Source organism: Erpetoichthys calabaricus, chromosome 1 (genome assembly GCF_900747795.2).
Source record: "Erpetoichthys calabaricus chromosome 1, fErpCal1.3, whole genome shotgun sequence".
In the NCBI taxonomy this organism is placed as follows: Eukaryota; Metazoa; Chordata; class Cladistia; order Polypteriformes; family Polypteridae; genus Erpetoichthys; species Erpetoichthys calabaricus.
In genome coordinates this window covers 278,725,167-278,742,666 of record NC_041394.2, presented here as the reverse complement: position 1 = coordinate 278,742,666, position 17,500 = coordinate 278,725,167, and the positions used below count along the sequence as shown (strand labels likewise).

General features: G+C 36.4%; 1 protein-coding gene across 4 annotated transcripts in view; it reads right to left on the bottom strand.

Moving 5' to 3' along the window:
• itpr2 (inositol 1,4,5-trisphosphate receptor, type 2) overlaps positions 1-17,500 on the bottom strand; it is a 1,448,083-nt gene that overhangs the window by 1,091,881 nt on the left and 338,702 nt on the right. For all 4 annotated transcript variants that reach the window (XR_007935422.1, XM_051929951.1, XM_051929945.1 and 1 more), the window contains 3 exons: positions 11,690-11,818; positions 10,222-10,342; positions 6,616-6,797 (listed from right to left, as the gene is read on the bottom strand). Coding sequence is in view for 3 of the 4 variants with exons in the window: in XM_051929951.1 (XP_051785911.1) it covers positions 6,616-6,797; positions 10,222-10,342; positions 11,690-11,818 (432 nt within the window). In the remaining variant the exon portion in view is untranslated. The remainder of the gene's footprint in view (positions 1-6,615; positions 6,798-10,221; positions 10,343-11,689; positions 11,819-17,500) is intronic.

The window sequence follows — 17,500 nt, the reverse complement described above, 5'->3', positions numbered from 1 at the left end:
TGCATGGTTTTCAGCAGCAGTGCCCTTGGAGTGGCTGAATATGGTGGTGGTCCCAATTTTTTAAAAGGGGGATGAGAGGGTGTGCTCCAGCTTTGGGGAGGGAGGAGGGGGGCTTATGCCAGGGTACTAGAAAGAAGACTCTGCCCGGTTGAGGAACTGCCAATCCAGGAGAAGCAATGTGGAGCAGTTTGTTTAGGTTGCTAATTCTATTTCTACAGACCATTATAAAGGACAGGAGCTCCATGAGGCACAGTGATTTGCCCCATCTACACCTACACTAATAGCTTGAGAGGATTTGACAGTAACTGTTTAGCTGCGAAGTTTGCAGATAATACAGAATTGATTGACACTTCTAACAATGTGGCACAATTTAAGGAAAAGGCCAAGAGGATGCAGAGGTGGTGGCAGGAGTTGGTCATTTAATATAGGAAGAACGCTGAACTGATACAACCACAGGTCTTCAAGGGAGGGTAAGTTGAGAGTGTGTTAGTAGCTTTAAGTTCCTTGAAAAATATTGAAAATGGCTTGTACTTCAATGAAAGCATGCAATACATCTGCAAAAAATGCTAATAACACAGAAATTAACTTTCCTTTGCCACCTACATTATTTCAACTAGCAACTTGTGAACTATTATACATTTTATATTGACAGCCTACTTCTTTTTATTTCTCCTGGCATGACTTGGAGGATAGTCAGTGACTAACAAAAAAAAACAAGAAAACAGCTAAGATTGTAAAGGATCAGACACACTGCCAAAATTTATAACAAATAGAAGCAGTAATATACCTTATGCGATAAAACTTTTAAACTTTCCAAATTCAGTTTTGTTGAAATAAATAGCTACTCTAAAATTGTTTTTTTATATAGAAATGTTATTAATCTGCTTTTATTTGCATTCCTTGTATGCAGGACTAATCTTTACATTGCATTTATTTTTTTGCAAGGAGGAGTAGGCAAAAATTGACAAGTCCAGATGTGCCAAACTGATAGACTGAGTGCTGTAATAAAATCAAAAGGTGTATTAGTTTAGGTAGTGTGCAGAATAATGCAACCAGATTTTTGCATGATTTTATTTCCCTTTTTTCAATGAACAGTTTACGATTGGCTTTCAACTACTTTGTATAGATTGCAATTTTTGCAAGAAAGGTTGAGCAAATTAAATTTTTTTATCACACAAAATCTGCCATTTTGGCAAGGGTGTGTAGACTTTTTATATGTGCTTCTGGGCCGTAACGCTGAAGTGGAAGACAGCATAGAGGGGTTACAGGAGTCTGTTATGGCAATCACATAGCTACTTTTTTTTTTTATTATTAATTTTATTGTAATCATTCCGTACATATAGATCAATTTTTACAAAAAATAAGATTGAAAGCAAATCAAACCCCACCCCTGAGAAGGAGAGCATGGCCAAAGGAGTAATACTTAACGCTTGTAAACATGCCTAAATTATTGAGTTTAACACTAGAATTATCAGAGTCTACGAAAAAACTCGTAAATCCGGCCCACCTTAAAACTGTTCTCACCTCTCTTTTGTCTTCTAAATGTGCCAATTAAGACGAGCAGCATGTAACCGGCTATTCCATCCCCCACAGTCGGAGAACGTTCACTAAGTTTTCGCAGCTCATGTCTTGTTTGATTATCTGGGAGTGACTGAACTGCTGGAGTTTTAGAATGGAAATAATAGATCGTTATTTGGAATACACGCATTTCATGTGTGTTCCGTTTCTACAGTAATCTGTGTAAACACATTGCTAAAACAGAAACATTTTCATATTTTAGTAATAAATGTTACAAAATGTAGGCATAAACTATAGAATGTGTGAAGCCTGAAGTCCAAACATCAAATAAACACTTTCACAAAAGGTTCAAGGATACTACAACTCTTTCCGTGGCTTAACGCTAAGATTTGCTGACTTGGACCACAGCAACCCTGCCATGCTACAGGGACGCGAGTTTGATTCCCAGCTTTGGAGAAAGTGTTTTTTTTTTCCTCAAACGGACATAAAATGTATAAATTGGTATGCACTGTAAATCGTTAGGTTTAAAATGTCGATCGCGGTTATTTCTGTTGATTAATTCATGCTTTTTACTTAGAGTCAGAACAGGAGCTTGTTCAGCTTATTCAGCTTCTGATCTGACTCAAACAGTGCCAGTATAACTTCACACCCAACCTGACGCTGTTCGTTTTCAAATAATATGGCATTACTTTGACAATGTTTTCTGATTGGTACTATTCGCGGCACAACATGATTTCTTCAAAACGTCACATATATTTGTCTCTTTCTTTTTTTAAAATGTGCGTTGTAGCATGCAGCAACTGGCCACCTGCATGTTCTTGCGCACACTGAATAAGACAGCGCTATATGCAATCATCAGATTCAAATGTTAACAGTTATATAGCACGGAATGGAAACCAGCAGTTCTTAGCATTGCACCACGCAAGCTGTCATATCAACCGCCTACTGTAACTTGCTTTCTTTTTTCTTCGGTTATAGTCTTGAATAAAAGTGCACTTGTTTTGTTATACTTTTACATCAACATATGTTCCTGTGTTTGAGCTACATGGGCATGCTCAAAAAATACGCGTGTAATGCCACGAAAAGTGCATGCAGACACTTCAGTTCGCAAGCATTGGTATGACAATGCAGTCACAAGTACACTGCAGAGCTATAGCTAGTCTTTATGTGAAAACAGCAGTGTCAGATGGGGAGTGTCTGATGATTGCATATAGCGCTGAAGTGACTGCTCTTTACTATGCTTTCCTCTGCATGTCCTGGAGTACAAAAGAAACAGCATACAGCAACATGTGGAGACTGGCAAGATTGTGGGAAAAAAACACGTGGTCGTATGTATCGTGATAAACTGCAGAGCTATAGCGTGTCTTTATGTGATAACAGCAGTGTCAGGTGGGCTAGGGAAGGATCCTGAACGCGACAGAGAATGAAAAGTGAATTAAAATAAATAAATAAATAAAGCTAACCTTTACAAATATCATAAATTACACCGGCTGTTACAGACTGAAATCAAATGTATCTTTTTATTCTAAAACAGTAAAAATAAGAACACTTCACAAAAGGGAGTCATGTAGGATTGAACTCGTGACCTTCTGATTGCCAGTCAGCAACTGATACTGTTGCGCCATGGCGGCAGTTATAGTAAACGAGTGTCAATGTCGCACACTAAGGCGGCTTTTTTTGGCAGCGGCTTTTTTTTTTTTGTACCTTTTGTGAAAGTGTTTCTTTGATATTTGGACTTCAGGCTTCATACAGGATATAGTTTATGCCTACATTTTGTTACTAGAATATAAAAAAAAGTTTCTGTTTTAACAATGTGTTTACACAGATTACTGTAGAAACGCAACACACATGAAATGCATGTGTTCCAAATAACAATTTTTTATTTCCACTCTAAAACTCCACTTCACTCCCAGATAATCAATCAAGACATGAGCTGGAAAAAGTTCGTTTACGTTCTAAGTCGGTGGGGGGATGGAATAGCCGGCTGTTTGCAGCTTGTCTTTATCAGTACATTTAGATGATAAAAGACGCTGGCGGAGAGGTGAGAATGGTTTTAAGAAGCAATTTAAGGTGGGCCGGATCTACGAGTTTTTTCGTAGGCTCTGGTAATTCTAGTGTTAATAGGGCAAAAAAAGATAAATGGAGAAGGAAAAGACATGCGGAAATAATTACTACTTCTTATTCTAAAACATTATTGATTATATCCTGCCAGGTTTTGAAAAAATTCTGTACAGATCCCCTAACTGAGAATTTGATTTTTTCCAAATTCAAATAATATAAAACATCGGTTTCCCACTGAGAGTTAGGATTCTTCCAATTTAACAAAATCAGTCTGTGTGCCAAAAGTGTAGTGAATGCAATCACAGTTTGCTTATCCTTCTCCATTTCAAATCCATCTGGAAGAACACCAAACACAGCTATTAGTGGGTTAGGAGGGATTGTGACACCAAGGCTGTCTGAAAGGCACTTAAAAATTTTGGTCCAAAATGATGTTAATTTGGTGCATGCCCAAAACATGTGACCCAGTGAGGCAGGAGCTTGGTTGCAGCGTTCGCAGGTTGGATCTTGCCCTGGAAACATTTTGGACAGTTTTAAGCAAGACAGATGAGCTTGATATATAATTTTAAATTGAATAATTATATGCTTTGTGCATATGGAGCTCGAGTGAATTCTCTGCATTGTTACCTTCCACTCCTTTTCTGATATATTAATTAAGAGATCTTTTTCCCATTGTCCTCTTGGATCTTTAAAAGGAAGGGACTCTAATAAAATTTTATATATTGCAGAAATGGTGTCTAAGTCCTCGAAGTTGAGCAGTATTTTTTTCCAGCATGGTGGGGGGTAAGAGATGAGGAAAATCGGGCAGGTTCTGTTTGACAAAGTTTCTAATTTGAAGATAGTGAAAGAAATGTGTAGCTGGAAGGTTAAATTTGGAATGTAATTGTTCAAAGGATGCAAAGATATTGTCTATATAAAGATCTCTGAGCAATTTAATCCCAAATCCTTTCCAGATATTAAAAACTGGATATGTTTGCGAAGGTTGAAAGAGGTGGTTCTCTTGCAGGGGTGCCAAAGATAGAAGATTTTCCATTTTAAATTGCTTTCTAATTTGGTTCCATGTTCTGAGTGAGTGAAGCACAATTGGGTTATTAGTATATTTGCGATAACTTGCATTTATTGGAGCGCAGAGCAGAGAATATAAAGAAGTGCTGCAGGATTTTACTTCTATTGCGGACCAGGCCTGTGTATGTTCATTTATTTGTGTCCAGGTTTTTATGGCTTGTATGTTTGCTGCCCAGTAATAGAACTGAAAATTAGGTAGAGCCATGCCATCTTCTGCCTGAGGTCTTTATAGGGTCGCTCTTCGGCCACTACTGTTTTTAGTTCCAAATAAATGAGGTTATGGTTGAATCTAATTTCTTAAAAAATGATTTATTGATATATATTGGGATGTTCTGAAATAAAAAAAGAAGCTTAGGAAGGATATTCATCTTAACAACGTTAATTCTTCCGGTTAGAGTGAGATGAAGGGTTGACCATCTATGCAAGTCTTGTTTAATTTTTTTCCATACAGACGGCGAAATTTTGTTGATAAAGAGCTTTATGTTTACTTGTGATATTTACCCCTAGGTATTTAAACTGATCTGCTATGGTAAAAGGTTGGGTGTCCAATCTAATATTATATACTTGTGAATTCACTGGAAAGAGTATACTTTTATTCAAATTAATTCTGAGACCAGAAATCTTTTGAAAATCTGAAAGTGCTGTTAAAACTGCACGCGCAGTGTTTTCTGGGTCGGATATATATAAAACCATATCATTTGCATATAGAGAAATTTCTGTTCCAGTCCTCCTCGGATAATCCCCTTTATCTGATAAGAATTTCGACAGTGGACCTCCAGTGGTTCAATGGCGATTGCAAACAGCAGTGGTGACAAAGGGCATCCTTGTCTGGTGCCACGTTCTAGTTTAAAGTAGTCTGAACAAATGTTGTTAATACAGACTGAGGCTTCTGGACAGATATACAGTTGTTTGATCCATGCACAAATATTCGGGCCAAACCCAAATTTCTCCAAATCAGTGAAAAGGTAGTTCCATTCAATCATATCAAATGCTTTTTCTGCATCCAATGATAATAATATCTCTGGGGTGTTTGACAATCATAGAGCTACTTTTACGTCGGCTTCTTCAGGTAGTAACATTCCACTCAGAGAGGTTTCAGACACCTGAGGAGCATGCCTCTCTCAGGTCACTATGCAGGGGCACTGTACCATTACTTCCTAGGCGCACCGGTTGAAAGACTCTTGTGTAGAGTATAATTATTAAGTCATTGATAGTGATGAAGAATTGAGGACAATATTTACAGAGTTTTAACACAAGTTTTAATGACCATTTAAGAGATGGTTATTCTTTCTATTAAATTAGTCTTCAGCAGTGCATTCGTTTAGATCATTTCATTTTTACTTTGACACGTCTGTGTCTCATATGCAATTCCAATTTGGTAATACATTGGCCTGGTTTTCTTTTTACCTTCTTTTCAACTTGCCTTTTAGGAAGGCATTCAAATTCAGGTTGCACTTTCCCAAGTAGTATTTTGTTAAAAGTTAAGATCTAAGGTCATGGTTTAAGTGTAAACTAAGCAAATTTTATTTTATTTTATTATTCCTTTCTGTTGATTCAACATGAAATTTGTGATTCAGTGTATATTTACTTCATGACTGATGTATTCTTTTTATAATTACATGTTTTAATTTTAATTTAGGTGATTAACTAGCAATTTTTTTTTAATCGTGTCCCAGCCTTAATGTGTGTGTATGTATATATAAGGAGATTTTCTCTATGAAAATGAGTGAAATGAATCAGTGTAGAAGTGTACTGTACCAAATAAGAACCACACCAGCTGTAGGATTCATTCATTTATGTGTAAGCAATGCAAACTACTGTAATTTTAGAAGAAAATAATAGAAATTTTTCAAGATAAAATAACTAGAATATTAGCAGCCTATCATTATACTAAAGAGATAAGACATACTATAATATTTAAATATTAATTTGAAATGTCTTAAATAAATTATTTAAACTCTGTAATGTCAATACCTGTAATTTTTCGATGATGCACTTGTAGTCTGGCATTCCTAAGCCCTCCTTGCGTGGACCACTGCGAGCTGACATCCTCCAGCCCTTTGCTGCACGTTGGACTGTGTTGCTGTGGTTCTTCATGAAAATTGTGTTCACCTGGCTATCCAGGTCTACTGGAATAGCAATCCCACGATTCTTTGCTAATGAAATAAAAGGATAATAAAATGCAGGTTTACCTTTAGCATCTATGTCAATGGTGTTATACTAATCTCCTCAGGGGGCTTTAGTACCTGAGATTTACAGCTAGTTATCCTAAACAGAAGTTAGATATTGTTGCTAATAGAACATTATTTGGCCAAACAGGAGCTGACTCCATGTTAAGATTTGTCCCAAACTTTATTTGTCCTTAGGGAGAAATTTGGCTTTTAACAAAAGCTCATTCAATAAATTAATAAATAAACACACAATGATGTGAACATACACCAGAATGATTAAAAAGAAAGAGAACTTCTGAATTGGCAGTTACAGTCAGAGGTGTTATACAAGTATATTGCTAAATGTATAAAGGAGCCCCTGTAGCATTTCTTAACACACTTCTGCTTAATAATTCTTTGGCTGAAAGTACTCTATACCAGTCTGTCAGAAAGGAGACAAGCAGCATTGCTCACAATAGCACTCAAGTTTTGTTTTCATTCTCTCCTTCACTAATACCTCCAGGGGGTCCAGAGTGAATCCCATAACTGAGCGGATTTAATTAGCTTGTTGATTTGGTGGGCTTCTCTTGAAGTGATGTTACTGGCCAAGAACACAATGGCCATCACAATATTGTAAAATATGTGAAGGATGACACTAACCACTTAAAGGGATGCAATCTGATAAGAAAAAAGAGCCTGCCCCCTCTCATAAAATTCCTCTGTGTCATAAGCCCATTCCAGCCTGTCATGTATGTGTACAGTAATCCCTCCCTCCATCGCGGGGGTTGCGTTCCAGAGCCACCTGCGAAATAAGAAAATCCGCGAAGTAGAAACCATATGTTTATATGGTTATTTTTATATTGTCATGCTTGGGTCACAGATTTGCGCAGAAACACAGGAGGTTGTAGAGAGACAGGAACGTTATTCAAACACTGCAAACAAACATTTGTCTCTTTTTCAAAAGTTTAACCTGTGCTCCATGACAAGACAGAGATGACAGTTCTGTCTCACAATTAAAAGAATGCAAACATATCTTCCTCTTCAAAGGAGTGCGTGTCAGGAGCACAGAATGTCACATAGATAAGAGAAAACAATCTCTAGCAAACAAATCAATAGGGCTGTTTGGCTTTTAAGTATGCGAAGCACCGCGGCATAAGCTGTTGAAGGCGGCAGCTCACACCCCCTCCGTCAGGAGCAGGGAGAGAGGGAGAGAGAGAGATAGAGAGAGACAGAGTTTGTTTTTCAGTCAAAAATCAATACGTGCCCTTCGAGCTTTTAAGTATGCGAAGCACCGTGCAGCATGTCGTTTCAGGAAGCAGCTGCACAAAAGATAGCAACGTGAAGATAATCTTTCAGCATTTTTAGACGAGCGTCCGTATCGTCTAGGTGTGCGAACAGCCCCCCTGCTCAATCCCCATACGTCAGGATCAGAGAAAGTCAGCGCAAGAGAGAGAGAGAAGTAAGCAATCTAGCTTCTCAGCCATCTGCCAATAGCGTCCCTTGTATGAAATCAACTGGGCAAACCAACTGAGGAAGCATGTACCAGAAATTAAAAGACCCATTGTCCGCAGAAATCCGCGAACCAGCAAAAAATCCGCGATATATATTTAAATATGCTTACATATAAAATCCGCGATGGAGTGAAGCCACGAAAGGCGAAGCGCGATATAGCGAGGGATCACTGTACTTTGAAGTATTTGTAGCAATGCAACAAATTTATTTTTAAAGCTAAAAAGAAAGGATAAGAAGAGAGAGAGAGAAAGAAAGAAAGAATGAGAGGGGTGTGACCTGAGTGGAATCAAGACAGTTATGTTGAGGGACTGGGAGAGAAGGATCCAGTAGTTATTAGGGGAGAAAATAAGGCCAGGGAGAGAATGGCAGAGGTGGCAACACCTCCTTTCTAATACAGGATACACAGGGGAGCAGAGATAGCAGGGACCAAATAAGGGAGTTCAAACCTTGGATTCCTGAAGAATATTGGAAGCATCTTTAACTTCACAAATAACTTTTGGGCAATAGCTGTGAAGTCATCCCAGGGCAGGGTTTAAAAATGCTTCACTGATTATAGAGTAGGAAGGTGAGTTCTGGGCAAGCACTTAACTGGCCATAGAAATTGTGACGCCACGTAAGACAGGTAGATTGAGTAACACTGGTAGTAAAGAAAGGTTCTCAACCTGTAAGTTCTTTATATATCCTGGCTTCTTAGGGTTATTCAGTGTGTGAGTGATGGCCAAAAAAAAAAAACCACACACACACACATACAGTATATATACACACACACAGGTGGAATTTCGTTATAACGAAACTCATGGGACCACAAAAATATTTAGTTTTTAATAAAATACAGGTATGAAAAAACAGAATGAAAACAAGACATAAGATGCAACTTTTTAAAATAAAAATACAGGTATGAACACAGAATGAAAATGACAATGGATGAAGATGAAAGCACGATTCCAAAATTCTTTCACCACATCATTTTTCATCATTCCATATTCAACTTTTTCCAGGATTATTAATTTGTCTTTCAACGTAAACTGACGCTATTCCTCACTTTTTTTGATCATCTCAAAGAAAACTTTGAGAAGCACTATGAAACTGCAACAGTACAGTATCCACAAACACCACAACTACCCACGTGGACACTTGGTGGAGCGCTGACTCAGAATTCGGCTATGTGTATGATGACACACTTACATGCTCGACGAGCCTGCCCGAGACCAGAAATTTCACAACAAACTGTCGCTCTCTTTGAGACAACCTGTTGCAGGTGTCCTGAGACTCAGCACAGAAAGTGTAGGAGTGGCATTAAGTATTTTTTCGATTGCATTATTGCATTCAGTGGCCATTTTTGGTTGAAAAAAAGTTTGGTATACTGAGATTTACATTTCGTTAAAACAAGATAATCTTCTATGAAATCTTTTCCAGGCCCACCCAAAGTATTCATTATTCTGAAAATTTTGTTAATTCGGTATAAGGGATTTAACTTGTGTATGTATGTGTATATATAGGTATATATGAATTACAAAAAATGAAACTGTAAGGACAGTCATTGTAACAACAGATCATTAAAGTCTGATTTATACAAAGGCCAATGTCTTACCTCTAGAAAGAATAACATTTAAATATCCAAAAAATGTGTTCTAAACTGTCATCTACAGATGTCAACAGGTAAAATATATTCAAAGAAAAAAAAAACACTACTAATCAAGTGCTCACATGTATGTTTACTTCATCGTACATCTTTCTGAATTCATAACTATTTTACTTCAAAGTTGTGGTCAAAATTTTTTCTCATAAAGTACTTTCCAGGGGAGACTGTTCTACATTTTCCCATTAAATACAATAAAATGATGTGTTATTAAAAACATGGACAGAAAAACAGACTAGACACAGCTATAAATATATAGATATGCTGCTAAATACCTACCTACATCAGATAATGTTTTAATACAAGCTTCAATGTTGGACTTCTGAGATGAACTTGGCCAAGTGAGATTGTAAATTCTGAATGCTGATTGCAGAAGTTGTATAAATATTGGCTGATGTATCTGTAATGATAATATTTTTTTTAATAATATAAATGATTTTTCAAAAACACCATGTCAAAGAGCCATGCTATGTCTGGAAAAGTGTAATAATAAACATTTGGTGGCATCGCAAAATTAACCATTTTTTAATGATTAGAAAAATACATGAAATGATTAGTATATATAAATACAGGAAACAATAAAAATATATCCCATCACACAAACTACTCATTATTTGAATCCTGAAAAAAATTAATGATAGTTGATTTCTAATGTTCCTAAATTAATTTGCATTAGGGTTACCATTTCAAAATAAACTAAATGTACAAAATGACCAACTAATCTTTGCAATTCCGTGAGTAAAAGTTCAATGTTTCAGATTTTAGAGATGTTAAAATGTTGCTGCATTTAACATGACTTATAATAACTATTTTCCCCCTCCCTTTCTTTTTATAGATTCCTTATTATAGTAATCACATGTACATATAATTAATGTATACTTACATTACTTTCACCAAAAGAAGACACTTCACAGTTCAGAATTACACAAATATGCCCACATTTTCTGTGAGATAGCAGGACTTTCTTGTGTCAAATTATTATTTGCCTGGCCCGCGCCCCTTAAAGTTTTTTTTATAGATGTGTTATCAGAAAACTGTATGTAGAGCTATTTTTTTGGCTAAATGGGAAAACCCTTTCTTTTAAATATATAAAACTGTCATAAATACAGTATACTGTATATCCTGAAACACCGAGTAGGGGGTTTGGGGGTGTTTCTGATCTGTCAAATAAATAATAGATCATTTTGAAGCACTGACAGTATTTTGTCAATCCAGCTCTATTAGAATAAATAAACAAAATTATAAAAATAGGATTTTGAATACTGCAGTCATGGAGCCACATATAAGTTGACATTATGCTGTTTTTTTTTTTAACTTAAAAAAATCATTTGCAAATTTGTCCTTTATACATTGTACAAAGTTAGAAATTTAAGTAAAACATAAAATAATTAACATAACTTACAAATTACTAAAAAATAAAACAATTAGCTATTTTAAATATTAAAAATACTGAACATAAAAATTCCGAACAAAAAGCTGGAGTTCATAGGGAAAACGGATTACATATTTAGTCAATGAATCTGGAGTCAGGACAGGCAATTTGAGCTATGCTTTAAAATGAAAGATGGAATTTAAACATGACTTATAGGGTTAGACTAACATATAGGGTTATGTTCAGAACTCTAACATGACAGTATTTACAGAAAACAGAAGGTATTAAGATAAACATGTTTTATATTCTCTAGTAAAACTGACTGGTGTCACTTGCACTAAAGTATCATCTGTCAAAGTAGTATTAAATTGTTACCTGTAGGTTTGAACAGCTGACGGAAAACTGAGAGCTGAAAAACCCTTTCACAATTGCCATCACTGGATCTGTCACATACTTCTCCAAAGAGGCATCAGAAAATTTTCTATCAGTTATGTTATTGCATACCTGAAATAATCATTTAAAGAAGTGACTATTGGGTAATGCATTGTCTTAAAATCACTCAAGAAACAGTATAGGAATGTGATGCAAAGAAATCAAAAATTGGACATCAAGCTGTGAGGTCTGTTATTCTACATGATATTCTTAACTGCTCATCAAGCAAAACACATTTTTACCATTTCTCATTGCAGATAGGGTTTTAGGGTAAAACGTTTAGAGTTAAGCAACATAATTAGCAAAGTAAACAGAAGTAGTCTAACATAGTAGTTTATTTTCATTGTGATTCCTGGCTGGGTGTTCTACTGTATTCAGAATGCACATTCCACTTGTGTTCCCGTAGATTTCCTAAACAGAATGGGATTTTCTCTCTCAGTCAAAATATATACTGTGAGGTCAATTTACAATCCTAAACAACTAGATGTTTGTACTCTGCCTCCTCTACAACTATGTTATGGATACTGCAAGGAAGACCTCATCAGTTTTTCAGAAGCACTGGACAAAAGACATCTGGATAGTACTGCTACATGCTGGTGTAAACAACATCATCATCTTCTTCCGGCTGCTCCAGTTAGGGGTTGCCACAGTGCATCATCTTTTTCCATGTGTTCCCATCTTTTGCACATTGCTCTGTTACACCCATCACCTGCATGTCCTCTTCTCACCACATCCACAACCTTTCTCTTAGGCCTTCCTCTTTTCATTTGGCCTGCTATTAAATACTGAAGGTGAAAGTTAGCATAGACAATATTCTCATCTGATCTGAAAGAAGGTCCTATTTGTCTAAAATTACAAATGATAGATTCTTGGATTTTGTGAAGTATTATTCACCTATTGAACACGATTTGCTCCCAGCTCAGTCTGCAGAATGGATGTTCAAACTATCACTGGCTAAATGTGGGGTTATGCAGCACTCTTGTCAAATAACTTATATAACATGTAGTATAGCACAGACCTGAGTTATAAAAAAAATAAACTATATTAACCTCAATACAGTGATCCCTTGCTATATCGCGCTTCGCCTTTCGCTGCTTCACTCTATCGCGGATTTTATATGTAAGCATATTTAAATATATATCGCGGATTTTTTGCTGGTTCGCGGATTTCTGAGGACAATGGGTCTTTTAATTTCTGGTACATGCTTCCTCAGTTAGTTTGCCCAGTTGATTTCATACAAGGGACGCTATTGGCAGATGGCTGAGAAGCTACCCAACTTACTTTCTCTCTCTCTCTCTCTTGCGCTGACGTAGGGGGGTGTGAGCAGGGGGGCTGTTCGCACACCTAGACGATAGGGACGCTCGTCTAAAAACGCTGAAAGATTATCTTCACGTTGCTACCTTCTGTGTGCAGCTGCTTCCTGAAGCGACATGCTGCACGGTGCTTCGCATACTTAAAAGCTCAAAGGGTACGTATTGATTTTTGACTTTGTTTTTCTCTGTCTCTTTCTCTCTCCCTGCTCCTGACGGAAGGGGTGTGAGCTGCCGCCTTCAACAGCTTTGTACCGGCAGTGCTTCGCATACTTAAAAGCCAAACAGCCCTATTGATTTTTGACTGCTTGCTTTGTTCTCTCTCTCTCTCTCTCTCTCTCTCCTGACGCGCACTCCTTTGAAAAGGAAGATATGTTTGCATTCTTTTAATTGTGAGACAGAACTGTCATCTCTGTCTTGTCATGGAGCACAGTTTAAACTTTTGAAAAAGAGACAAATGTTTGTTTGCAGTGTTTGAATAACGTTCCTGTCTCTCTACAACCTCCTGTGTTTCTGCGCAAATCTGTGACCCAAGCATTACAATATAAAAATAACCATATAAACATATGGTTTCTACTTCGCGGATTTTCTTATTTCGCGGGTGGCTCTGGAACGCAACCCCCGCGATGGAGGAGGGATTACTGTATAGTGAATATAGTGAATTAAACTTAAGAGAAATCGCACAAAGTAGAACTCATTTCATTGCAGAAAAGTTAATACATGTTTCTGTTTTTAGTAATGTAGATTACTGTAAATCAACTTCTATCACAATTATCTAAAAAGTCATAATGTAGGATGCACTAATCCAAAATGAAGCAGCAAGAACCTAAATAACTGAAAAAGAAAATTGGAGCATATTTCAATAATCTTAACATCACCATACTGTCTGCCTGTGTCTTTTAGAACAGATTTTAAAATACTCTTGTAAATTGTAAATAAATCTTTGATCAATCAAGCACTTACTTATATTTTGGAGAATTTGCCAAATACCCACATTCTTAATCATAATCCTGGGTCCTCTAACAATGGTATGCTTAGTATTCCAACAGTAAAGCATAAAAGAACTAGTAATTTTGGTTTTATGCACCAAAAATATGGAATACTTTACCAATAGAGACATACTAGGCCAGAATAATTCAAAATAAAAAAAAATAAAATAAAAGCTGTATCTTTAATTTGGCTATTTTGTTATCTCTTAAGTAATAACTAAAATTCCCTCAAGGTGTGGGAAGGTGAAGATTAGCTCTTATCAGAAAAAGCAATTTTATTTGCTGTTTTATAGGATTGTCACAAATCACTTTTTCTATATATTTTCTTTATTTCTGTTATTCGGGGGTGGTGCTATACAAGTCACCTGTAATTCTGTAAAAATAAACAAAGGTCTAACAAAACTATCCTTTTATTGGTGAAACATTTACATACTGTAGAATGTCCAGAGGGTCTTAGATGGTCTTTTTGTCTTGGGCCCCAATGGTGATTCATTTTCTTCAGCATCAAACCAGCTTATCCCAGGCCATCTTGACCATTCCATTTATTATTATGCTGGACGTTCTGTTTCTCGTTCCTACATTTTTATTAAATCTTTTGTAAATAACTTCTTCATTTTTTTATTTTTCTTTGTGTTCTACTTTCTTTTTGTTATTCTCTTTAGCAGTTACTACTGTAAGGCACTATGAACTACTCTCATGTATGAAAATGTGGTATGTTAATAAATGTTGTTGCTGTTGTAAACTGAAAAATGTGAGTATGCCTGTACTGGACTGGTGTACACACAGTGGATTCATGTGTCATACCCAGGAAAGCTCCCCAGTACTTTCATACTGAAAAGAAGCAGTTCAGAAAACTGGTTCATAAGTATTAAGAAGCATTGAATAAAACCTTACAGGTACATAAATTGAATACATTCAACAGAAAAATAAAACTGAGTGCATAAAGGCTGAACCTGTTTTGGAGGGGATTTACCTCAGGGTCTTCTTTACACCTTGCCATAATCCACAAGTGTCAATTGCAATCTGTCCATCACTAAACATAAAAAGAGAACGGAGGGATTCCACAATAACAAGGATGCAGATTGTGGTGTTATCAGCTTTCAGTGATCTGAGTTTTTGTCAGTCAATTGTGTTAAACTCATTAGCACATATTCAATGTGAGCCTCAGCCTGCAAAAGGTTTCACTGTTGTGGAAGACATCCTTCCTTCTCCCAAACTCATAAGTATCAACAGTGTTAAAGAATATAGACCTATACTCCTGATATTTCACATCAGCAAAACTTTGAAAAGACTTATGCTTAACCAGGTAAGATGCTAGGATGAACACAGCAGGGTTAGGGGTTAGACCCCCAGGCCAGACCAATCCACTTCTGAGAAATGGACTATAACACTAATATTTGGATGTATGTGACTTGATCTGCACACTAGTGGTTCTCAACCTTTATTATTCCAAGGTCTCAGAGTGTACCACAAGAATATGTGATGCTGCAGTCTTGACAAAGCTGCTTTTTTTAAAACTTATATTTACTTAAAAAAGCACATTTGCTCCTTTTCTGATTAAGCTGTGTTTTTTAAAGCCTTTTTGTTAGCCTTTATTAAATAAAAGATATTTTACTAGTGCCTTTAATTCTTAATAACATAAAATGACTAGGTATTTTGAAGGGATAAATAATAGCCAGTAATTACCCAAATATAGAATTTGTTTTTCATAACTTAATTACAAATATTTTGTTATCCTCTGGAATGAACACTGGAGCGTTTCCATCAGCAACAGCCACATTTAACACAAGTAGAAATGCAAACATGTTTTTTTCTTCACACATACAATTAATCAGCAGAAAAGACAAAAGCACAGAGTATGGCAGTTGCAGCGGTTAGATATGCTACAGAAGGGTGGCCAGGTGAGGTGTGCATGACATTAATCTTTCATATCCTTCATGAGACTGTCACATATTTACCATCATGCTAAAAAGTTGTTTTATCAGTGTAGCATGTCAAGTTCTTTTAACTTTTTCATGTTAAGTCAATATAAGCAGCTTAATTCCATTCTAACTACAGATCAGTAGCTGCAGTTTGTTGACTGGTCAGATGGCAATAAATGGCTTCAGATTCTTAGACAAAATGCATTATTAGAGAAAGGGAAATTGAGCAAACAGACAACGCAGTTTTAAAATAATTGAATCGTTCAAGGAACAAATTACTCAACTACTCTATCACCCATGTTAAAAAGAAATTGCTATCCCAGCACCTTTCCTGCAATATTCACAATAAACGTTCTTATTTGATATCAGTCTTTCAATTCATTGTTGATAAATTTTAGCCCACTATTCTTTGCAGAACTGCTTTAATTCAGACACATAAGTAGGTCTGTGAGCATAAACTGCTTGCTTCATATCTTGTCACAGTATCTCTATTGGACAATACCTCTGGAATTTGACTAGGCCACTCCAGTAACAGAGAATTTATGATTCCTTCACTTCACATCAGACACAGCAAGACCTGTGCCATGTAAAGAGATCTCTGTTTGACTCCTCTGTCCCTATAGATATTAACATCTTTATGTTATTCAAAAAGGCTAGGGGATCATCCAAGTATTTCAAGCACCAATGTCACTCTTGGATAGCAGAAATCTCTTCTACCTTAAAGTAGACTGTTTAACTTCATACCCTTGGTTTATTGCTTGTTCTACTATTTATACAATTACCATTATACTATTACAGTAGGAATTACCAGGTTTATCCTAGACTAGTTTTTAAAATCATTCCCAGGGTTGTTTTTTTTTTTTTTTTTTTTTTTAATCTTAATATCTTAACTTAAAAGCGCTGAAGATTATTTCAAGCTTAAATATTGTTAATGAGAACATTTTCGGCAGATAGTATTAAGAATTTAACTGCAAAAGATATCTCTGTTTTAATTCTGTAACGCCGCTGCAGGGTGGGGTTTGTTTTGTTTTGGACGTGCTCTGTCTCTTCGTATGTCAGAGGACTGGAATATCGCGAAGTGGGATCTAGCCTCATGTGGGGAGGCAAAATGGGGGGGTGGGGGGATAAAGGGGGGAGAGAAGGAGAGCAGGTTATATCTAATCTATTCTTGTAATTCTTATAATTATAAATATCAATGCAACAATAGGCTAAAATGCAATAACTCATGGGGAATCTTGAAACTAAGATTAAAACTGCCATATTACCAATTAAAACTATAAATGACATTAAAAACTCAGAATCAATGTCTCCATGATGGGACAGTTAACTTTGTGAGCTGGAATGTTAAAGGCCTGAATCACGAATTAAAGAGAAAGAAAGTATGCTCTCACCTAACAGGCTTAAATGCTAAAATAGTATTTCTACAGGAGACCCACTTACTAACCAAGGATCAGTTCAGATTACAAAAAGACTGGAATGGCCAAATGTTCCATTCTAGCTTTATAAAGAAAACTAGAGGGGTGGGAATTCTCA